General features: G+C 42.0%; 1 protein-coding gene and 1 long non-coding RNA gene across 6 annotated transcripts in view; one reads left to right on the top strand and one right to left on the bottom strand.

The window, feature by feature from the left end:
• Positions 1-25,354, bottom strand: part of CD3H18orf63 (chromosome D3 C18orf63 homolog) — a 58,060-nt gene that overhangs the window by 9,350 nt on the left and 23,356 nt on the right. For 3 of the 5 annotated variants that reach the window (XR_006707352.1, XR_006707351.1, XR_006707350.1), the window contains exons 11-16: positions 19,993-21,018; positions 19,714-19,803; positions 11,266-11,439; positions 7,669-10,019; positions 1,908-2,011; positions 377-613 (exon numbers count right to left, since the gene is read on the bottom strand). Coding sequence is in view for 1 of the 5 variants with exons in the window: in XM_045457322.1 (XP_045313278.1) it covers positions 19,747-19,803; positions 19,993-21,018 (1,083 nt within the window). In the remaining 4 variants the exon portion in view is untranslated. Of the gene's footprint in view, positions 1-376; positions 614-1,907; positions 2,012-6,481; positions 10,020-11,265; positions 11,440-17,923; positions 18,389-19,713; positions 19,804-19,992; positions 21,019-25,354 lie in introns of those variants that run through there. The other 2 variants (XR_006707353.1, XM_045457322.1) reach the window with 2 other exon arrangements.
• The window catches only part of LOC123587530, a 40,328-nt gene that overhangs the window by 8,274 nt on the left and 6,700 nt on the right, over positions 1-25,354 (top strand). The gene's annotated exons all lie outside the window — the stretch shown is intronic.

Here is a 25,354-nt window from a genome sequence, read left to right as displayed (position 1 = left end):
CTGGCTGGGCCACTCACTAGGCCTCACTGGGTGTGCTGAGAATCCAAGCCTTCTCCCCGTGGGAACACACCCTGTGAAAGAGGCCCCGGGCTCTTGTGACTCTGGGCTACAGAAAGCACAGGTCTTGCAGCACCGTCACCGCCCGGAGCCCATGGTCAGGAAGCCCCCCGTAGCTTGGCTGGCTCGGGGTCTCCCAGCCTCCACACTGTCCACATTTGGGGCGGCGACTCTGCTCTCAGGGGCTGAGGAAGCGGCCGCCGGGGCGGGCCCTGTGGATGCCAATGCCTCTGCGGTAATTTCCACCGCTCTTTCCCAAAAACACATTGGCTTTTCTGGATTTCTTCCAGAATAAACGGTCCAGGCTCCCGCGTCTTACCTTGCGCCGATCAAACTACCAGATCCACCTGGAGTAGAGACGAGGCTTGCTCAACACAAAGCCAGCAGAAAGCTTTTAAGACTAAAGACTAAAGAACTTGCACGGTGAGGGGGTAGACAGCGACATTGAGAGAACGATCTTACTGCCGAAGTCCTCCGTGATGATGGCTGGGGCCCTGGCAGCCGTTGGCAGCTGGTGGCTACTGGGTGGTGATGTGACAGGAGCAGGGCCGGTGGCCTAAGGACAGGGACAGATAGTCGCTTGCAGAGAAGCTGACTTGTCGCCCTGGCTTGGGAGCCTCATGGGATGTGGGGGTTCCCACATTGCCACTCGAGAATGTATGACATCTTCTCTCATTAGGCTGTGGTTAAGGCAGGGCTTGTGGAATTCAAAACCGGAGCCTGATGGGGGAACTAAAATGAAACGCGAGGGTTAGCACAGCACTCAAGATGCCCACAGAGGCACACGTGATCTTCTCAGATGTGGGACAGATGTGGCTAGAAGTTTCCAGTTAAGGAGTGTGGGTGGACATCATGGTTTTTAAGTCCCCCAAGAAGAAATAACCCTCCACAGAGAATAAAAAGTGCCCTCAAGCTGGTCTCAATTAAAGTTGCTTCAGGCTACCACACGACTTCTTAACCCTCTGTTTAGACCCTGTTCTATTCCACGCCCTCTTTCAAAGTGCAATGCTCTGAATGACAGAAGAAAATCCTCCTTGCTTTCTTCCCTTTACATACTACTAAATTCCCTAGAATTCGTGACTTTAAGGAATTTGAGGAATTCACACTACCAACTCCAGAATTTCCTCACTTATTTTATCAGTTGCTTCTTTGTACAGGGCTTCCTGAGGATGGCTTTGATCCCATTAAAGAGGATTCCATCTCTGTAATGAGAGAAATGACCAGTGTCTCAAATCTTAGCAGGACTGCAGTGCTGTGAGAAAGAAGTTGAACAACCACTTTCCAGACACTATTCTGGTTAGAGAAGGGCAAAAGGTAGAGGGGTTAGGAGATGGCTTTAGATGTCAATAAGAACCCACGTGGATTCAGAGGCTGTGCTTATGTTCTAGCTACTCACGGCAGACAAGGCAGAACCCACAATTCCCAGCTCATGTTCCCAGCTCGATACGTGATTCTCTTCCTCACTGAACAATAGTAATAAAGGGTGATGCCCTGGGTGAGACCTGGTAGATACCGAGTTATATGTGTTTCTCCTTAAAGAAGAGAGAATGGCAATTGTAATCCTCAAGCTCCTGCAATGTCTTAAGAGATGGGAGGTTGAATTGGTCTTTGAAGCTGAATGTTTTTTCTTCTGGGAAGCCACCCCAGTGGGGAGAGACCCTCTTCCAGGAAGGAGATGTTTGAAACCATGTGGCTCTGGCTCCAGGGAGGCTAAACTTCCTCTGCATAATAATGTAAAGGCTGTAATTATTGTGGCCAACGTCTTATTTCTGCAGACTGTGATTCTTTAGAGTAATTTTCTTTCCCAAATATAGATTTGCACTACAACGTGCCAATATTTTATTGCTTACTTTTGTGGAGTTGGTGCATAATTCCTCACAGGCAGTGTTGAGAAAAAAAATCCGCAGACGGCAGGAAATGCATGCAGGCTTGACCTTCTCTTCACTCCTATGCACTGAAGGATTGAAAAAGAAAAAGGCAAAGAAGAAGTCATGTAAGGCAAGGTAAAGTCAGATAAAACAGGGAAGGGAATCAACTGGGTTTGGGGCCCAGTACACAGACCATATACTGGGCTACAAAACAAGTCTTGGTAAATACATTTAAAATGAATGACGACAGTAGCATTGAATTAGAAAACAATGACAGAAAGAGACCTGCCAAAGCCACAAATATTTGAAAATTAGGGAGCAAGCTTCTAAATAGAATTTGAAAGTATTTTAAGCTGAATGAAGATAAAAACACAACATGTGAAAATTGTGGGATGCAGCTAAAGCAGTGCTTAGAGGGACAGGAATAGCACTGAATGCTTATATCAGAAAAGAGAAAGATTGGATGCCCGTGATCTAAGCTTCCATTATATCAGTTAACCACTAAGTCCTGGCAGCTGTACTTCCTGGATGTTTCTTAACCAGTGTATTTCTCTGCATCATGCCATTGAGTCCCTACATGATCCCCCGCCTCCAGTCTTGTGTTCCTCCCACCTAAATCTCCAGTCCCTCCTGCCCAGCTGCTCTCACTGCTCCTCCTGCCTTGCATTCCAGGCCTGCCAACCTTCTCTGGCTCCTTGGGGTTCTCCTGCCTTCCTCTGGGTCTTCACACACACACACACACACACACACACACACACACACACACACACACAAACACAGTTCCTCTGCCCACACACCTCCAGTTCACACCACTAATTTTCACCCATAGAAATATCCTAGCTTAAACTTCCCTTCTTTCTGGAAGCCACGCCCCTGCTATTGCTTCCATGAAAGTTCATTGTGCTTCCTTTGTGGTAGCATTTGACGCATTCTCACAGCGTGTCGAATTTGTGTCTCTTCTCCACTGGACGGGGAAGCAGCAACTGTGGCTTTTACATGTGATATTGTGTATCAGGCCCCTAGCGTAGCTCCTGCACATGGTAGATGCTGAATAAATATGTGGCAAATGAATGAACTCCTATTTTAGTGGAAATATACCACTACATTTGTGGTTCCATGTTGATGAGGTCAGGATTTTTGGATTACGGCTTGTGGTCAACATCAGTTGTTTCCTGGTATCCACTTGCGCTTCCAGCTTGACGACAGCTCTGAATTCTATTTGGAAATCTGCGTGGTTCCTGGGAAGCATATACTTAGCCTGGCTCCAGCAGTTACTGAAATATTCTCCATTGAGAAAACTGATCTGCTCTTGTGGTTTCAACTGCTCGAAGCTGCAATTTCTCGATTAAATGAGTTATTGGGGTTTCCTAAAAGGCTCCGGGGCCCTCCTATTTCTCCATCTTCATATCACTAACGTGCCGGGTGACTTCGCTGGCAATATTCCTGTTATGTTTCCTGGCAGGACTATTTAGAAGTATCTGGGCGATTGCCCAGTGCTCTAGAAAGAGCATAGACAACAACTTGGCACATGTCAGAGTGAAACATGCCTAACACCATGAGGAGATGCAACAGATAAGAGTAAAAAAGGAAAACCAACGTAGAATTAACCTAAATTTAAACAGTATCAGTCCTGTGATATTTTTGCACATTTCAAGCAAAAGGAAATGGCTGTCTGGCCAAAAGAGAAAATGCTGTGAGTTGCTACATCAAAATACTAACATGATTTGTCTTTTTCCTGAAAATACAAGTAATTCATGTTCATTATAAACACTGGGGACATTTTATTTTATTTTATTTTATTTTTTAATTTTTTTTTTCAACGTTTATTTACTTTTGGAACAGAGAGAGACAGAGCATGAACGGGGGAGGGGCAGAGAGAGAGGGAGACACAGAATCGGAAACAGGCTCCAGGCTCTGAGCCATCAGCCCAGAGCCCGACGCGGGGCTCGAACTCACGGACGGCGAGATCGTGACCTGGCTGAAGTCGGACGCTTAACCGACTGCGCCACCCAGGCGCCCCCTGGGGACATTTTAAAAAGGTATATGAAAGAGAAAGATCACCCAAAACAGTACGCAAAGTAGCCACTGGTAATGTTCCGATGCATTTTCCTTTCAGAAGTTTTCACACATGTAATACCGATGTGTATTTTCCCTTTCAAAATTCGAATGTATGTTTCTGTAGATCACTTGTGTGCACACAGGACCCCCAAGAGCGATTTGCGTAACCTTCCATTTTGCAGATCTGCTATAACTTCTAGGAAACTCTTCTCCTACTGCTGGACATGTTGGTTTCTAAGTATTTACTGTTATAAGTTATTTGGTGGTGAGCACCCTGAATGTTAATCTTCACGAGCCCCTCTGCTCAAATCACAGGTCAGCTTCTCCTCTTGTGTTTGGAGCCCCTCTCACTTTCTCAAGGACACTCCTGCTACCTCAGAGGTCCCCACTGGAGAACCCATGCCATCAAGGTGCAGACACTCTCTAGTACCCTCCATCTTGCACAAAGAAAAGCCCTTCTCACCCCATACCCTCCCCAGCTGCCCTCTCTGTACCCGTTGCTGACCGATTCCCCTTTATCTGGTCCTAGATTTGGCCTCCACTTCCTTATCTCGTTTTTACTTGCATCTGCTCTGGGAGGGTGTGGCCCCACCCCTCAGGGAAAAGGGATTTTTGAAGGTGACCACATGTCTGTGCGCGTCTGTGCATTTCTCTGTCCTCAATTGTACTTCACCTTTTGGCACCATTCAGTCAAGCATACCTTCCTTCGAGAAACAGTCCCATCTCCTGGCTCCCACAATACCAACCTTTTTGGTTCCCTTACTTCCACATTCTTTGGTGGCTCTTCTCCTTCAGTTTGTGCAAGAATGTTGGGGGTACCCTGGGGCCAGAACTCCGACCTCTTCCCTTCAACACCTTGTGTGGGTAATCTTATTTTCTACCAGGATTTTAACTACCAGCGATAATGCTGGTGACTGCAGACATACCTCCCTAGGCCAGACCTTTCTCCAGATTCGCAGATGAACTGCCTACCTGATACTTTCCCCCAGACGTCTTTTAGGCATCTCTAGTCTAATGCTGCTAAAACAAAAACATTTGTTTTCTCCATGTCTTGAAAATACGTCTGTCCTTCCTCTGGCCTTCTGCATCTCAGTAAACCCCATGAGTTGCTGCTTTTTTAAGGAAAAAATGTAGGACTCAAGCTGACTTCTCTGTTTCTCACCTTCACATCCAACCTACTAAGAAGTTCATGTGTCTATGTCCAAAATATTTCTGAGTTCAGTCTGTCTCTCCATCTCCACTCCTTTTCTTATCTAAGCCTTCGCCAGGTCTCCATGGTGTCTAAACCATGTGGCTTCTGCTCTCTCTTAGATCTCATCTCCTACTGCTCACCCATGGCTCTCATACTCCCGCCACCTGGGCCATCTTGCCCTTCCTCTACCACTCCACGATCTCTCACCCTAGAGCCTTTGTGTTTGTTGTTTCTCCCCCTCAGGACATTCTGCTCCCAAGCTTCACATGACCGCTTCCTTCCCACCACCCGAGACTCAACTCAAATGTCATTTTCCAATTTAAAGTTGGCTCTCCTTTCACATGTCAACTCCAGAGCCTGAGAAACTTGCACATATGCAAATCATACACAAAACAAATAAAAAAAACAACAACAAAGAAAAATGCCAACTGGAAAGAATCCAAAGTCCATCAATGGTGGAATGGATAGATCGTGGTATATTCATGCAATGGGATAGTACAGCAAAAGGAAAAGGAATAGACAAGAACAGGGCATCAGCCTGGTTGAACCTCAAATCATAATGATGAATGTGAGAAAGAAGTCACAGAGGATGCACTTGGTGTTGAATCAACCCACACAACCTACAAATATATTGTATGGGGATATAGCCACATATGTGGTAAAACTATAAAGAAAAACTATAAATAAAAGATTAACAAAGTATTCAGGGGGGTGGTTACTTCCTTTCCTGGAGTACAAGTGAGACTGTGTCTCTGAACTTGGACGGTAGGATAAGGTCTTTGCTTTATTTTTAATCTTTAAGTTGCATGTGTATACTTTATAAATGCTTTTGAGTTCAGGGTATTTCTTTATGAAAAAAAGTTTTTTTAAGTTTAAGTTTTTTAAGTTTAAGTTTTTTTAAGATGGGGAGGCTCCTGAGTGGCTCAGTTGGTTGGGCGTCCAACTCTTGATTTCAGCTCAGGTCATGATCTCATGGTTGTGAGACTGAATGCCACGTGGGACTCCACAATGAGCATGGAGCCTGCTTAGGATTCTCTCTCTGTCCTGCATGCATGCTCTTTCTTTTTTTTTTTTTTCAACGTTTGTTTATTTTTGGGACAGAGAGAGACAGAGCATGAACGGGGGAGGGGCAGAGAGAGAGGGAGACACAGAGTCGGAAACAGGCTCCAGGCTCTGAGCCATCAGCCCAGAGCCCGACGCGGGGCTCGAACTCACGGACCGCGAGATCGTGACCTGGCTGAAGTCAGACGCTTAACCAACTGCGCCACCCAGGCGCCCCCATGCATGCTCTTTCTTAAAAAAAAAAAAAAAAAAAAAAAAAAAGAGCGAGATGGGACTGTAAAGCAACAGCATTATTTTTTCCTTATAATAATAATGTGAACTACGCTCACTCTGTGCATCTTGGTTCCCTCACTGTTGAGTGAAGGGAATGGACTGGACCTCCTTCTGTTCTTACATTCTATCATTCAGCAAAGAGCAGGCTGATTTGAAGGGACCTTGAGAGGACATCTGGTCTATCTCCATACTTTCCAGAAAATTGCCAGTTAATTAAAACCAGTCCAGGCAAAAGTGAACCAGTTTGATTTGGAAATCCCACTCTCCCTCTCCCCAGGAAGAAATTACACAGCCTTGTTATATAATTAACTTTAAATATCTGAAAATTCTTCCTTCTGACCTATACAGATGGTTTACACTCTGGGGCCTCTTTTCAAACAATGATACGATACATTCAAAGTTGAAAAGTCTGGGGATGCTAAGTCTAAATGGAGCTGCCTATCAGAAATGTCATGGTTCCCAACACCCAGATGGAACCCTATACCCATTCCTAGAGCACAACAGTGCAGAGATGTGGCAGGTAGTATGCGTGTGTGGAGAGGGACACGGGACTAATGCTCTCTTTGGCCAAATAAAATCTCTGTCAAGTTGATGCTGCAAATACAACATTCAGCAGTCTCTCAAAGGAGAACCTGTCTGATGCACGTCAATGTTCTTATATGGAAGGGACACACAGACTCATGTGTTTCAATATAACTATTTTCTGATAATGTGGAAGGAGCATTCTGTTTCTCATAGCCCCCAGGATTGAACTGCACTTGAAATCAGGTTAACTAGAGCTAAATTTAATCATCGTGTGACCCGACTGGGTACATGCAACCTGGCGTATTGAATATCCTACTTCATGTTGTTTTTATTCTCAATTTCATCTGGTTATTTCCTTAGGGACCACAGAGCAATAGTAGGCAGCAAAGTAATGAAATGTGGTAAATGTGGTTAAAGAGAAATAGGGCTAAAAATACTTTCCTTTGTTTCATCTTAGCAGCCCCATATATAGCGTGGCTTACTTTATTTTACAAAGTCCTAACGCCAGTTCTGAGGAGGAAAAAGGCAAGCTGAATTTATTGCTATGGGAAACCACGGAGCTTCCTCAATTTTATAACATAGGAGCTCTTTGTTTTATAGACATGCCATGAAAGTCTGGGTCATAATCATTACCTGCCATTTATACCGGGGCCCGAAGCAAGCTCGCTCAAGTTCGCAGGGACCTCTGGAGCTGGTAGATCGTGTGGGCCGCAGTCACTCTGCCAGGCCTGTGACATCTTCATCATCCACAAGGCATTCGCACGGCCTGGGTGAGGTTAGCACGGAAATGTGGGAACACCAGATGGACTCATGATCTCTGAGGACACAGGCCTTTCTGCTTCTGAGAGTAGCCTACACTGGTTTCTCAAATAGTTCTCAGTGCTGTAAGCTGGGAGGATTTGGGGGTGCCGGCGTCACCCGACTAAGAGTGATTCTCAAGGGAAACAGAGGGGAGGGGAAGGATTCCTCTCCTACACCCCTCGGCTCTTGAGGGGCCTTTTCAAATGTCAAAGCTCCAGGCACCACCGCCAAACCCTCCCTCCATCTAGAGACTCACTGTGGGAGTCACACGTGTTCTAAAGGGAGCGAGTTTACACGGGGGCGGTGAGGCAGAGGACAGAGTGAGAACTACTAATTGAAGAAAGGTTTTGAAACACTGCATGTGTTTGCAGATTGCTGATACTCATGAAAAGGATCACATCAGCATGTCTTCTAAATCCTTCTTTTATATCGCGTGTTAAGAAAATCTTGCACGTCGTGAAGCAACGAGGTTCAGCAGAGAGATCGCTGCCCCGAGTGCTCTGATCGTCCAGGCCAGTGGATCTGGTCCCTTTGTGTCACCCGCCCCCCACGTGGCTCCAAGGTACAGGCAGGGAATGTCAGTACCCTCCCTCCCCTGCAGACGGCCAGGGAGGGGAGTCAAAGGGCCATCACAACACTGAAAAGTCCCGGGGTGCCTGGGAGGGTTGCCCACCCTGGTTTAGGGGGTCCACAGGCTTCCCCGGAGGGACTGGTGTTGGAAATACTGGCGGGCGATCACTAAGGACGAGGACCTGGTGGTCTGCCACCACTGACCGCCCCCGCCCCCCCCCCCCCCCCCAGCACAGTTAGATCGGTGTTTCCCACTGTGCAGCAGAGTGTGAGAAAAACACGTGTCCCAATGTGCTGGGCCATCTGACTCCAGGCCTCGCAGCTCTGCGTCACTGAAATGTCCTCCTCTTGCACACATGGGGAGCACTGCAGTGAGAGCCCAGTGGCTCTGCATGGATGTTTGCTTACATCTGTCATGTTCATGTTCTCGGTGCTTGCCTGGCAGTTTTGCTTGTGAGCCCTGTTCTTTGTCCTCATTTCCAAACTGGCCTGCTCTATGGGTCACCTCTTGCTGTGTGACATGCTAACCCTGAAACCCAGTGGCTTAAAACCACCGTGAATCTCTCTCTTGATGCGTGGGTGTCTGGGCTTCCAGACTGGCTTGGCTGTGGGAAGAGATTCCAGGGGCCACGAGTAGCAGAAGGAGAGACTCCCTGGGAGCGAGGTTCCTAATAATGCTCCTGAAATGCTGAATGAAGTCTATTTCCCATGGACTCTCCCCCTCCAACTTGTACTACTGACAGTAACTGTGAATTCTGTTCCCCCATACCCCATTCTCAAACATCGTAGCTTTTTGGTAACTATGTATTTCCTGTTTCTCTGGGTCTTCTTTGGGGGGAAGGGCAGAGGTGGGGGCATTTCCTCTCCCTTTGAAGTTTACGTGATATGCTAGGACATGGCTATTTATTAATAACGCTTCCTACCGCACAGTATTGTTACTTATACTTGCTTTCCACGTTAATAAAGGAATAGCTTTCTCATGCACTGTTGTTCTTTATACTTAACCCTGAAGCAAATCCACGAAATAAAAATAAGAATGCCTTAGGCTCATATTGGTCACGCACAGCTGTCACGGAACTTCCCTCCTTGCTTTTTTCCTCGGGACCACCTCTCAGCATCCTCATTACGTGGATGTGTGTTGAATAAAACTAAGTCGGAAGCAGAGATTCTAAATGGGTTTCTAATTTCAGAACTCACATGAGTTGACTTTAAAACTGAGGTCCACAAGGTAAAAACCATGCAATAAGACCATTGTAGACTGAAGCTCGATTCACGGCTCATTTCACTAGCCATGCCTAATTGGAACTTTGCAAAGTGTCTGACCTGATTCCACCACTTGGTTCCATGCTATCCTGCTGCATTTCGGGTGCCCTCTGCCCTTACTTCATCCCACACACCTCAGTAAAGCAGCTTACTCTGCCATCAAGCCACAGTTACATTGAGAGTCTTGGACACCCACCATCCTTCCGAGAACTGTCAGAAAGCAATCCTTACGACCCACAGCTCCGTATTACCGTCTTATGGTCCCAGACAAAAGCCCCTTCAGTCCTCTGCACTGGGTGAAGGTTGTTTTTACTATTTCCATTTTATTTTTCTCTTTAAAGAACAAAACCCTGTGTAATATAACACACACATTGAAAAGTACATAAACATATAGGTACTGTTTAATGAGCAATAATGAAGTCAATGCCTGTGTAACTACCACCCGGGACAAGAAATAAAACAGATGTTATCAGTATTTCAGAAGGACTGCCCTACCATCCACCTGCCCCCACTACTCTGTCTCACAATGCACCATTATGCTGAATTTTTAAGTAATAATTCCCTTGCTTTTCTTCATAACTGCTCTACTTTTCTTGTGCTTGATCTGACTTGGGTTCACTGCTCTAACAGATGATGGGTTCGTTTACTACACATTAAAGTTTGGTAGGAAAACCATTTTTTAAAACTATAATTAAATTGTTGTCGATAAATCCCTTTTTCTTTTTTCCCAAAAGAGGCATTTGTAGGCTGCAGAAACCTTTATCTTGTTTATGTGATTTCTTAAAGGATTATATGGTTGTCTGCAGAGAATTAGCACTTATGTTATCAAAGATTTCTTTGTCTAATATATTTCAGCCTTTAAGAAGCATTGAAAGGAAGAATAAAATATTAATTATAGCAAAAAAAAATCCTTAAACAATATGGTTGGATTTTTCCTGTTTTTGAACTTCATATGAATGGAAGCTCATTCCCATGTCACTTCTTACCATGTTAGTAAGATTCATAAAGGCCATTTATGGCACGTGGGCCATTATGAACAGTAATTGTATGAAATCTTATTTATTTACGGTCTATTTTTGGGCTCTTTTGCTTCAGTGGTTTTGTCAACCTGAATACCAATACCATATTGTTTTAGTTATTCTAGCTTTGTAGAAATCTTGCTATCTGGAGAGCAAGTTCTCTCTCTTCTTGTTTTTCTAGAAGAGTCTTTGTTTATTCTTGACTTCTGCATGCCCATAACAATTTTAGAATAAGCCAATCAAGTTCTAGAAATAAACATGTTGAAGTTTGGCTCAAAATCACAACTGAATCTTTCTATTATCGAGTTTCCAATCTATGAACATAAGCACAGGGCTCCATTTACTTTGATATTCTTTAATGCCATTCAAATGCCATTTAGTTTTCTCCCTAAAGTTTTTGGTATTTCTGGCACTTTTATATTTCTGATATTATTTTAAATTAAATTCGTGGTTTGGGTTCTCTTGGATCATCTTGGTGAATTTGGGCAGAGACAATGGGCATGAGTTCCCCCTATTCTTCTCACACTACAGCAGTGCACCCCCACAGTCTCCTGGGGGTGGTGACTGATTGGCTCACCTTAACCTTGGGCACCGTCTTCAGGGTCCCAGGAAACACGTCCACTGCCGAGTGAGGTGGGCATCTCCATTAGGCTCCCGGGCTTTGGCAGGCACTCGTGTTTTACATTTCTGTTCCCCTCACTCCTCCACATCATCAAAACACAGCTCCATTTCCATCTGGGTTATCAAATATCTTAAGAACCAAAGTGATTTTGAATTCTCTGTTTACCTTTCTCGTCTTCTCCTAGTATTTATCCTGGTAACTCTTTATGTCATTTTGGTTCTTGAATGTTTCTATGGACTCAAAAAAATTTATCCAGCATTATTGGTTGGTTTCTGTGACAGGTTTGGTTTAAGTAACCATTTTTGAAAACAGGAACTCCAACAAGGAAGCTAGTTGTCAAATTCTGACTTAGACCAGAACAAGTTCACTGAGTCCAGAACTGAAGGAGAAAGAGGGTAGGGGAGGCTCTCTGCTTCATAAAAGTGCCATCTTTATTTATCTCACTATGGCAGCATTGGTATGGAGCAAAATTCGAAATAGATTTGGAAAAAAAAAACACACTTTAAATAAAACTTTTAATAGTTTAAACAGTATGTTTATAAAATTCCATTATACTATTCACTTTAGTTAAATGATTATGTTGATGTATGTTCCTTCTTTTTAAAAATTTTTAATGTTTATTTATTTTTGAGAGAGACAAACAGACACAGAGTGCGAGAGGGACAGGGGCAGAGAGAGAAAGGGAGACACAGAATTGGAATCAGGCTCCAGGCTCCGAGCTGTTAGTACAGAGCCCGATGCAGGCCTCAAACTCAAGAACCGTGAAATCATGACCTGAGCCGAGGTCAGACGCTTTACTGACTGAGCCACCCGGGCACACCCTGACATATGTTCCTTCTAAGTGTAGACCCAAGATTTTATTTTAAGGCAACTTAACTCATGTTTTTCAGATATTTAAATGTTTTATTCCTGAATTATTTTAGTGGTGAGATAAGTAGATATATAATAAACCATAGAACCAATTATGTTTTCCCAAGTTTCTCCTTGATTACAACTGCAGATTTCTATTTTTACGTAGGAATATAAGCTAGCAACTAGAAATAATTCCCATTGGTACTCTGGAAAAAAGCTAGTGGAACAAAGTTAAAAAATATTATGCACATATTATATGTAATTTCTTTCATGGCTGAATGTCAATCGCAAAACATTCTTTGAATATTTAAATTCAGAAATTTAATAATATAATGACTATATGATAGCAGCCAAGATGATCTTTGTAGAATACAATAAAATATTGATGCATTTTATTTTTTTGTGGGAACTAGGAACATTGGCAGAAAACAGAATGAAAGGTACATGCAATATTAAGAAAATCATTAATGAACATTCCTCTTAAAAACAAAAGCTAATAAGCGAAGATGATCAACTATTTATGATTTTTTCTGTTAATATTTAGGGGCTGTAGGTTCCAGGATTTCAAAAAAATTATAGAGGAAAAGCTTAAGATGGAAAAATCCTATCACTTTGACATAATCTCACCAGCTATTTGTTCCTGGTTGTATTGAAGAGTTTTATCCTTTTGTTTCAGTGCACAAATGTCCCTTTCTTCTTGCCATCCCTTCAAGCCATCAGACACATGGTGCAGGTGTCCTTTCTGCAGAGGACCCCAGCACTTGACTTGTTTCCTCTGCACCTGACCATGCCCTCTGGGTCACCTTGGAACTGTAGCAGACACTGGGGACCTGGGAGACCAGAGCCCGCTGTGTCTCAGGTCTCCTCCTGGACAGGCAGGGGTGCTGACCTTGTCACACCCACACTCCCCTTTCCTTGGCTCTGGGGCCCCTCCCCTCTTTCTGACCTTCTACCTTCCCCCATTCCTTACACATGCTCTTCTCTTCACTTCCTACACTCTCACACAAACCTTCGGCTGATAGTTCTGTGTGGATGATACCCCAACTACATTTCTTTGAGCTTTAATATAGTTGTCTGTTGGCTGTGGCTGTCTTTACCTGGAGCTTCTACTAACGCCGCCAGCTCAGTTCATGATGGACTGAACCCACCATCTTCCTGTTACATTTTCCCCACCACTCTTCCACTTTCCGTATTTTTAAAAGGTGACATTCTTCTTGTAGTGGTTCAGGATTGAAAATCCAGCTTCACCTCTGACCCCTACCTCCAGCATTTGTCATCGACAGCCAGTTTCCCTGGTGGCCACTTCTAGGTCTGTCAGTAGTGTCTTATTTTCTATTCTCTGCTGCCCGGATTAGGCTTCTGGAACAGCCTCCAGATGATTTCACTGCCTTCCCTAAAACTCTCCTTTATCTCCCTAGCCTGGTCTGCACTCATTCTGGTCCCTGTATAAAGCACATGCTAACCACACCAGAACCAGTATTCACTGTTCCTAACCACGTGTACCTCTTTGTGCCTTTTCTCATTTGGTTTCTCTTTGGAATGCCCTTCTTCCCATTCCTTCTGTGTCCCAAATGTGTCTGGCATAACCACTGTTCATCCTTCCAGGTCCTTGGGTACTCAATGCCCATCAATAAGAGAAACAGAAAGTTTGTGTTCAGAGATGTAAGATTATAGAGGCTGTGGGAGAATACTCTTTCAAGAAGGGGATAATCAAAGGACAGTATTGTTAAAGGTAAAAGAAAATAAGGATTCTGAGAAGTCCACTGATGACACTTGAAAGAGCCGTCTACACTCATGATTTCCAATTCTCCCTCCTCTCTTCTCCCTTAAACCCAGTCAGGCGTTTGCCTCTGTCACTCCACGGAGTTGCTCATCATCAAGGGCCTCCACATTGTGAAATGTGATGGTCAATCCCCAGTCTTCCTCCTACTCCAAAGCCTGCTCCTTTTCATCTCAAGTTAGATGTGACCAAGGCAAACACGTGAGGCATCCTCAGCACCCCTCTTTCTCTCAAACCCTAATCCAGTGGATGGTAGCTTTCACAACACACCCAGAATTAGCCACTCCTCATCTCCCCCCTGGTTGCCATATGGCACACCGCTTCCATCTTTGCCTGGATGACGTCAACAGCGTCTGGGCTGGTCCCCCTATTTCTTCTCTTGTGCTCCCCTCTGGCCTCAGTCTCTTCTAAATGCAGCAGTCAGAATGAGCCTGCTAAAACCCAGATCAGGCCTTGTCCCCCTCTGGTCCCAACCCTATCTCAGTTAGTGTGAAAGTAACTATCCTTGCCAATACCATCAGATCTTATCTTCTGGTCTCCCCCATCTGGCTCTTTTTACTCTAGCCACTCTGGCTCCCTGATATCTCTTGAACATAACAGCCTGGAGAGTTCACCTCCTTCACATCTTTGCTCAAGGAAGCCTACCTTAACCATCTCCTTTACTTTTCTCTATTTTTCATATACTTGTCACTTTCTAATACATTACATTATTTATTTGTCATGTTTATCATCTATCTCTCTCAGTGGTCACTGATATATCCCAAGGTCAGTGTTCATGGATATATCCCAAGCATCTACAATAGTGCTTGGCACATAGCAGATACTAAATAAATATCTACTGAATGAAATGATGAAGAACTTTTGAGAATGAAACTTCTGTGAAGTGCTGATGACCTAACTAGTTTACATGGATGTGGTAGCAAATACATGTGAAGAAAGGAAACTATAAATGTAAAATAGTTTGGAATTTATCCCAAGTCTTTCCATTCCTATATGCAGTCACTCCAACACATGGAAAATACGCCTATTTGAATACCTTTATTTTCTTATGTTAACTAAGACACTACGTAGGATACAACAACAATGGACATTTTAAGCACCAATAAATGACCATGACATCGTTAAACATTTATAAATACTAACCATTCCTAAGTATCAATAACTATCAATATATTGTCAGTTCTGTCGTAACACCTGATGATGTGCAATTTGAAAAAGAGAGCAAAACTGGTTCGTGAACTGGTTAATAATCACTGACAAACCCGTATTTTTTACCTATTTACTATGGTAAGCAAATACAAATAAAATGATAAATAATGTATAATTTCAGAAATATATAATAAAAAATATAAACAGAAAAAATTCAAATATAGTAAGCAAAAAATACTGTGAAATTTAAACTATAAATCGTTCAAGAAAGGATATTTACATTTCTATGAAGATGATTCTTTAGCATTAGTTTGGCATATTGCCACAGGTTTTTTTATTTTTTTTATTTTTTATTTATTTATTTTTTCAATGTTTATTTATTTTTGGGACAGAGAGAGACAGAGCATGAACGGGGGAGGGGCAGAGAGAGAGGGAGACACAGAATCGGAAACAGGCTCCAGGCTCTGAGCCATCAGCTCAGAGCCCGACGCAGGGCTCGAACTCACGGACCGCGAGATCGTGACCTGGCTGAAGTCGGACGCTTAACCGACTGCGTCACCCAGGCGCCCCATGCCACAGGTTTTTAAATGAAATGGCTAATCTTTTAAGTTTCTGTATATAGGCAAACACAAAATTGTTTAAAATTGTAATGGTTCTAAAACTCACAGCTGGAATATGAAGAATGATTTGAGGGCAGGGTGGGGGTGGTGGCCATGATGCATATAAACCAAAATTTAAACAAGGAAGTACAATTTAGTTTTCCCTAATTAGATTTGGAATTATCCTGGCTTTCAAAATTATAATCTTTAAAATGAAACAAAATCTTCATTAATTTCTTCAGGGAGTCTGAGCCAGTAATTCTCCCTGGGACCTCTTCTCTGAACATCGAATAGTAAATAATCAATCAATCTGTTCAAGTATCTCTATAGTAAATCATCTGTACATATATATGTTATATACATATATATCATATATATTTTTGTGGTAAGTTTTCATTAGGATAAATATTGTAAGAGCAAAAATAAACCTACTTTACACCAGAAAATAGGCTGATCCTAACACAAGCAGGCTTTGTCATGTAGGTTAAATTTATCTAAATGAAATAGTATCCTATAAATTAGTTTTAGACACTAACGGAGTGCAGGAAGATCTAGCAAGATTATTTATATAAAGAACTGGAAGATACTACACACTAAGCAGTGGATTTATCTTTTTAATTATTCCACTTAGTCTTAGAATAAAACAAGTCTTTATTACCTCAGGCATGAAGACTGGACAGCAGCAGGAGAGCGGCAGGAAGGCAGCGGGGAATGTGTGGAGCAGAGGGAAAGACTGGTTTTAAGAAAGTACATTCTGTGGATGACTGAGTGACCGAATATATATCCTTATTCATGGTATTTTCATTAACAGGTATTTTCAGCACAGCCTCACAAACACAATGATATACTATTTTTTACTGCAGTCTACTCGTTGTCTACCATACCAGTTCTAGAATGAGCAAGGCACACTCAAAATGGGCTTTAAACCAGGTGTGTTTCCCTATGAAAATGGTAAAATAATATTACAAAATAGACTCTGGAAAAAAGACATGCTTATGGTAAAAGACACACAGTAAATGAATTAGCCAGGCACAATTCCAAGAGCAAGAACTATATTTACAGTCTTCAAGTAGAGCTCGTATTCGCTTTTGCCTTTAATTGTAATGTTTAGCGAAGGAGCAAAAATAGTGAATCTCATTTTAAAAAATCGAAGTTCAACTTATACTTGGTTCTCTGCTTATTTTTTTAAATTTAATGAAGAATTATTTCAGTGCAATATTAGTGAGGGTTTTTATTTCTTTTAAATATCTTACCACAACTATTGTATCACATTTTGTAAATTAAACATCTAAAATGTTTGAAAGCCAGAAAAATACTAATTCGGTGAGAAGCTCTATTTCTGTTCCTCATTTTTTATACGCTCAATAATTTTTGTATCGTGGACCAAAATGTCACTGTTGCATTTGCTTCCTTACTCTCAGGCTCCTACATCTTTGCCAGGAGCCCAGAGTGGGTTGGTTGGGGACTAGACTACACAGCCAACGGCAGTTCTGTGGTTTCAGGGACACGGTGCTCAGCCCACTGCCTGGCACAGAGCACACACATACAGCTGAATCTTCACGCCAGTATTTTGGTTGTTTGAAGGCTCTAGTTCTTCTGTGAAATAGATCGTATGTTTACTGAGGACTTCCTGTCAGTTTGCATGTTAGACTAAAGTAAAATTTAGTGAGTCAGTGAAGACACTGTAGACGGTTCACAGTACGTACACATATTTTTTTCTTTATGCTATCCCTCGTCGGGTAGAGAGCTGTATCAAGGTGTTTATGGGTGAACTTTATGCTGTACTGAATCTGTTTTAAAATAGTACAGTAAAGAGACACCTGGGTGGCTCACTCAGGTAGGCATCCGACTCTTGATTTCAGCTCAGGTCAAGATCTCATGGTTTGTGAGACTGATTCCTGTGTTGGGTTCTGCGCTGACAGTGCGGAGCCTGCTTAGGATTCACTCTTTCCCTCTTTCTCCCTGTCCCTCCCTTGCTCTCTCTCTCTCAAAATAAATAAATAACCATAAAAAATAATTCAGTAAGAAAAGTGAATCTGCGAGAAATAGGTGAAATATAGTGGCAAAATATTAATAATTATTGAAGCTGGGTGATAACTACTTTTTACACTATTTTTTAAAACTTATTTATTTGTTTATTTATTTAGGGAGCACGTGAGTGGGAGAGAAGGACAGAGCGAGCGAGAGACAATCTTAAGCAGGCTCCCCACTCAGTGCAAAGCCCAAAGCAGGGTTTTGATCCCACGACCCTAGGATCATGACCTGAGCCAAAATCAAGAGTCGGACACTCAACTGACCCAGTCACCCAGGTGCCCCAGAGGCTCTTTACACTATTACCTATACTTTGTATAGCTTGAAATCTTCAATGATAAAAATAATAAATTCAAAGAAATTTCAACAAAAATGGTTAAGGGCAAAATAAAGACATTTTCAACTAACAAAAACATTTCTATACTTGTCTATCTTTTACAAAACGGTTTATACAATATTGTAACCACAGTGAAAAGTTGGAAACAACTTAAATGTCAATCAGTAGGGACAGTTAATGTAGTAACACACCCATGCTACAGAATGAATCCTATGTGCCCATGAGAATAATGAGTGTCAGGTGATAAAGGAAGTTCCACAGTAGTGCACAGAACCTGATTTCATGTTCATAGGAGTGTGTGAATGTCCATCCACATTCAGAGGGTTATGTCTGCAAAGAGGAATTACAGATTATTTTTTAACTTTTCTCTTGAAACTGTTTTGTATTATTCAAATTTTTACAAGGTATACATTAACTTTATATTGGGCAGAAATTATTTTCTATAACGATATCCTGTAGTTTTTCTCATTATGCTATTATTTCTAGGTGATGGAATGATTTTTTTTAACTTAAAAATTATCTTAGGTCTTGGGGCGCCTGGGTAGCTCAGTCGGTTAGGCATCCAACTTTGGCTCAGGTCATGATCTCACGGTTTGTGAGTTTGAGCCCCGCGTCGGGCTCTGTGCTGACAGCTCAGAGCCTGGAGCCTGCTTTGGATTCTGTGTCTCCCTCTCTCTCTCTGCTCCTTGCCCCCTCATGCTCTCTCTCTCTTTCAAAAATAAGTAAACATTAAAAAAAGTTTTAAAAATTATGTTAGTTCTTAAGTAATTCAAAGTGGGGAAGTTCTATACTTGTAAAAAATTATGAAATCTGGAATAGATTTATTTAAAATGAAAATGAAAACATTTAAGGCATTTTAACAAACACACTCTTTTTCCTCAACCACCTACTGAGTGTATTAAAATGTAAGATGTCAAAAACTACATGAACTACATGATTTTTTTAAAAAAGAATATAATTATGTACCTTTCAGTTAATTGAAATCAGGCTGAAATTCTATTACAGAAAGAAATAGCATATATAGAAGAAGAAAATGTTTTCTATTTTGTTCATAAGGAATTTGAATTGAAAATATTCCAACAGTTCTGTGCAAAAAAAGTATTTGTGGATATTTTAGTAATACGTTTGTTCTTAGAATAAAACAGATGGCAGAATGGAATAAAATGTAATTTCCAGATGCATGGTTTTCTGAATTCGGTGACTTGGACTCAGCACTATCAGTTAAATCTCAAGTTTGTCTTTAGCCAGCGCTGCAATTTTGGGGAGTACATTTTAATGACTAACATTATCTTGGGTAAAAATCCCAAAGGTACATGTTCCAGTGGTTGTGGAATCTTGGATCTTTGGGCCATCTGCTACTGCTATGACCTCTTAGTCTGCAAAGACCATGGAGCAGAGTGGGAGGCAGCCACAGTGGGACCTCTATCCACCTCATCCCTCTGTGGGGTCATTTACAATTTGCAACAGACCCTGTGTATGGCCCTTATTAACGGACTGCACTGTTCCCAACATTTCCTATTTCCTTGTTAATTATAAAGCTTCAAAGAATTTAAAAGTAGCTCCTTCTTACCAAGAGGTTGGGGATTCCCTAAACGTGGCAATTCCAGTTCAAATAATGTAAGGAAAAATAAAGGAAAATAGGTCACCTATGTTACCTGGTAGTCATGTCCTTCCTTCACATCCATGTTCTAAGTTTTAGGAATGATGAGAGATTTCTGAACTTTTGATTTGTCCACATCACGTATCTGTAATCAGATTGAAGAATCACACTTGGTGAAAATGAACTGTATATACTTGCAGTTGTGTTAGAGCAAATATTCTATTTCTCATTATGTTTCTAGATGATCTTGGGCAAATCACTTAAATCTTTATTTAGGGATTTTAGGGGCCCACCATATAGCAAATAACCCAGATTAAAAAAATTTTTTTTTTACCTTGCTCCTAGGAAAACTGGACTGTCCATAATGGATAGTATTGGAATGAGGTCTCTTTGAAGCTTTTGAAGATTCTTGACACAATCTTCTTTTAGATCTCTGGGATGTTTTGCTTATCATCAATTTGTGGTCACTTACATCAGCTTTTATAGTCTGATTCATTGATTGTGGCTGCAGTAGTTGGGGATCTTCTGTTTCTGTGTCTGATTCAAAAATGTATGGTTGTTTTTTCATTTTTAGTGATTCGCGGCCTTTCCCCAAAATTTGTGTTATATATTTCCTTGTTAAATTTTCTTTTCTATTCACTTGGAAGTCAACCGCACTTTTTATTACACCTAAACTGTTATTTGATATATGAGATACTGAACTATTAGAGAGGTGTTTACTTTCATTTAAACTCACAGTTGGTGATTCTCCATTAGAAGGGGGATATTTTGTCATATTTTCACAGGACTCAGTATTTTTTCCTTGCAGAAGTCTGGAAATCTTCTGATTTAAATTTCTAGCATTCATCTGAATGTTATGATTAGATCTTTTTTTAATAGCTGGATCTAAATTCAGCTTGTCATTTTGGATCACACTAGTTTTAAGTGAAAAGAATTTAGATTCTGTAACAACATGCTGTTCCCTTTTCAGGTTGCCAGGTTCTAAGATCTTTTTATTCATCTGCAAGGATCGATTTTTGAAAACTGGTATGAATGTAGGGGCAGTATTATTCTGGGAGCTTAAGTCTGTGCCTTGAACTTGAAGGTTTCCTGTGTTGGGCTTTGGTGCTTCCAAATGTACTTGTGGTGCCTTGTCAGACAGGGATTTCTTTCCACTCTGAACAGACTGCTGCTGGAGATGCAGTGCTGAGGACACCCAGGTTTTCTTCAGCTGGCTTCCTGGAATCTCCATCCTGTGGTTCATGGCTCCTGAACCTGGTACAAGACACTGAGCCAGGACAGGTCTGGTGCAAGGGGCCCGAGTCAGAGAGGACCTAAACACTTGTTTAGTGGTCAGATTAGGCGCCTTGACTTTGTTTTCCTAAAAGGATAGAGATTAGGAAAAATTTTAAATGTAAAAATGTTAATGGAAAAGAAATAATATATAAAATATCATCAAAATAAGAATACCGAATAACACTACAATATATAAAATAGAAAAGAAAAACAAAAAAACAAATGAGCCTTCTTGAGGAAACACGTACACTCCTTACGGTCTGCATCCTTTTTTACATGCCAACCTTTCAAGATATTTTAAGATGAAGATAGGCTCTACATTCTATACAAATTGACTATGAAAACTACAATTAGCTGCCCATTGCCCTCCAAGTATGTCCACGCTGTTCTCACTCAGAATGTCTTTCTTTCTCGTGTACACTTTTTTCCTTTTCAACTTCCCATGTTCCTACTATCAGTATTAGGCACGCGCGCGCGCACACACACACACACACACACACCCCAGTAAAAGGTAGTGTTCGTAACTTTCAGCGTGCGTGTTCCGTCACCCTTTGAGGGTAGGAACCATTATTTATTTATTCTTATATACTTTACATTCTTTTATAAAAAAATGTTTTTTTAATGAATAAGAGACAGAGACAGGGCATGAGCGGAGGAGGTGCAGAGTGAGAGAGGGAGACACAGAATCCAAAGCAGGCTCCAGGCTCTGAGCTGTGAGCACGGACCCCGACTTGGGACTCAAACTCAGGAGCTGTGAGATCACGACCTGAGTGAAGTTGGAGCTTAACCGACTAAGCCATGCAGGTGCTCCTATACTTCACATTCTTAAACCTTCACACAGTTACTACAAAATACTTGTTCCAAGAAATTAAATGAATGGAAGAGGTGGCTGCATCTATACCAGGCCTTTAGTAGGATTTTGACTGTAGGGCAGTGGCTGTCTGGTCTTGATCATTTGTATTTTCATTGTCTAAAAAGTGCTGGTACCTGGTAGCAATTCAACAAGGATCTGTCAGACTGACTTGTCAGATACCCCAAAGAGAGCCAAGTATTTATAGTCTTTTAAAAGAAATTATGGGGGCGCCTGGGTGGCTCAGTCAGTTAAACGTCCGACTTCGGCTCAGGTCATGATCTCATGGTCTGTGAGTTCGAGCCCCGCGTCGGGCTCTGTGTGGACAGCTCAGAGCCTGGAGCCTGCTTCAGATTCTGTGTCTCTCTCTCTCTGACCCTCCCCCGTTCATGCTCTGTCTCTCTCTGTCTCAAAAATAAACATCAAAAAAATTTTTTAAAGAAATTATGGTAACATAGATAAAACATAAAGTTTACCATTTTAACCATTTTTAAGTATACAATTCAGTGGCCCTGAGTGCATTCTTCATTGAACTTAAGTTGTGTAACCATCACTACTATCTGTTTCCACAACTTTTTCTTCATTCCAAACAGAAACTGTGTGGTCTTTGGCAGCAATTCCTGTTCTCTCTCCTTGCAGCTCCTAGGAACCTCTATTCTCTATGTCTATGAATTTGCCCACTCCAGGTATCCTGTATAAGTGGAATCATACAATATTTGATGACTTTTTTATGTCTGGCTTATTTCACTCTGCATGTTTTCAGGGTTCATCCGTGTTGTAGCAGGTGTCAGAATTTCCTTTCTTTCTATGGCTGAATGATATTCCACTGCATGGAAATCCCACATTTTGTTTATCTAGCCACCTGTTAATGGGAAGTGTTCACAGTCTTTTATTTTTTTTAAACATTTTACTTTATTTTTGGAGAAACAGAGCACAAGCAGGGGAGGGGCAGAGAGAGAGGGAAACACTGAATCCAAAGCAGGCTCCAGGCTCTGAGCTGTCAGCACAGAGCCTGGCATAGGGCTCGAACCCATGAATGTGAGATAGTGACCTGAGCCAAAGTTGGAAGCTCAACCAACTGAGCCACCCAGGTGCTCCTATAGTCTTTTAAAATATGTATCTATTGAGTCCTAGTGGCTGTAAAAAAGTGACGTGTGACAATCTGAAACATGGAATGGGAGTTCTTTTCTCACTCTCTGGCATCAAAAACCCATAAAGTCACAACTTAAAATAAAATTTTAAAAACTGCTAGAAATAATGTGCAAACCCAGTGCAACTGACTTACCTCTTTCCACTACTGGAGATAAGCATTGGAAATAGGCAAAGAAAACGTAAGACAGCAATCCATTTATTGATTAGGCAGAATAAATCACACTAAAACTTAGTGCCTCAAAACAATACTTGTCTTCTCTCTCATGATTCTGGGACCTGACTTGGCTTAGTTCGGAGTCTCTCACGGAGCTGCAGTGAGATGACCCTGGGGCTGGCGTCACTTCTTCACTTGCGTGTGATGGTGGATCCTGGCTGTAAACTGGATTAACTTCAAGCAGCCCCTCATTTTGCCTGAGATCCCAGAGCAAGTGTCCTGAGACAGTTTCTACCTGACCTAGCCTTGGAAGCCACACAGCATCACCTCTGCCACAGTCCTTCCCAGACCCAGGAGGAGGGAACATAGACTCCACCCTGCAATAGCCTGAGTGTTGTCATTGGTCATAAGGGCATGTGAATAGACAATCTCATGGCCATGTCAAAAAGCATTCTGTCTCTGGCCAGAACCTATGTCATCCCTTACCGACTTCAAGCCTCCAATGTCACAGTACCAAAGGACTGGTGCACTTTGCAATGAAGTTGCACAAAAATCTGATGCAGGCTTTAGAGAGGCTTAAAGAGGAGATATGGTGGGAGATGAAGGAACCATGGCCCAATCATGTCTCCACACCAAGGTGCCATAGGATATACCCCAAGGGGCTGAGTTGCCATACAGGCCTCACAGAGATGGAAATTCCAAGTGTAAATATGGTTCTTGCCTCACTTCCACCTTTCTCATCATGTTACCCTAAGCCAGAACTACGTAGAGACAGGAATTCAGAAAAATAGACTTCTAGCATACTTAAGTTGACATAACACAAAGTCTACATGGAGAACAATATTCATTCTCCTACCCTGGTTATTCTTGGGAGAAGTGGGAAGACTCTAAGAAAAATTTGGGGTGAGGTTTGAGTTGATGCTAAAAACAGATGAGGAGGGCTCACTTCTCGTTTGTCTGTGTATTTCTCAAGTTGGAGGCTTATCCATGTCAGTAGGGCAAGAATACACTTTACTTCCCCATAATTTTCAGAGGGCACCAAAGACCCAGACAGGTTTCATGACCCTGAGTGAAGGGATACAAAGGCTGACCAAGGAATAAGAGCTGGCTTATAACCCCTGCAGATTGCTATCTTGAATGAAAAAGCATGCATCACAAAGGGGTTTGTATTAGTTTGATAGTGATGCTGTCCCTATGGATGGGGATGCCACTACCATGACTGAGTGGCTTAAGCAACAGAAATGTATTGACTCAAAGTTAAGGAGGCTAGAAGTCTGAAATCAAGGTGTTGTTAGGATTGGGGCCATGAAGAAAGTATCTGTTCCAAGCCTCTCCTCTTGACTTGTAGATGGTCATCTTCATGTTCACATGGAGGTCTCCCTGTACATGTGCCTGTCTCCGAATTTCTCTTTTATGTAACATTACCAGTCATATTGGATTAGAGGCCCATTCTATTCCAATATGACCTGATCTTAACTAATTATATCTGCAGTGATCCTACTTTGAACAAGATAAAATCTTGAGATACTGGGGTTAGGACTTCAACACACGAATATGGGGCAAGGAGGACACAATTCAACCCATAACAGGGTGTGATGTGTCCTTCTGAAGGCCCTCTGTACAAGGGAGCTAGGAGAAAACCCTGCACACTATCTTCGTCAAGATACTTCATGAGCAGAGACCACAAACATCAGACCAATCTAGGTCAAGAAGTGAATGCCTCCCTCACCCCTGCATTACCCAGCTGTGACTGTGGGATGGGTATGGTGGACTGAAGTTCATCATCCATCCTATCCTCTGTCTAGTGTTCCTTCCTAAACCAGTGCCTGGAAATCTAAAATGGAGATTTTCTCCTTTGCAGCTAGGGTTCAGAATACAATTTAGGATCAACTATTCAGACACAATCATACACTACTTGGAAGGAAGAAGTGAGATAAAACCACACTTCTGCAGTTTCTGCTGGAAAGTTCAATTATGAATGCCTTTGCTATTTTAGTTGCAGAGTTAGCAGAAGTTAAGTATCCACGCATCATTTTTGTAGGTGTCCAGAAACAGAGCTTAGGGCATTCATTCTCATGGACCATATTAAGCAAATACACCAAATGTCCTCAGCCTACACAGCCTTTTCTTGTATAGATACTACCATGAGGAAAATAAGAATTCTTAAATTTCAGTGAAATTCTGCCTCAAAGAGAGCTTTTATCAGAAGTGACTGGATCATCTTAAAATGTTTCAATATGTATATATCTCTATTTGATGAAAAAA

Source organism: Leopardus geoffroyi, chromosome D3 (genome assembly GCF_018350155.1).
Source record: "Leopardus geoffroyi isolate Oge1 chromosome D3, O.geoffroyi_Oge1_pat1.0, whole genome shotgun sequence".
In the NCBI taxonomy this organism is placed as follows: Eukaryota; Metazoa; Chordata; class Mammalia; order Carnivora; family Felidae; genus Leopardus; species Leopardus geoffroyi.
Note: the sequence above shows the minus strand (reverse complement) of the source record. Positions and strands in the feature narration are given on the sequence as shown.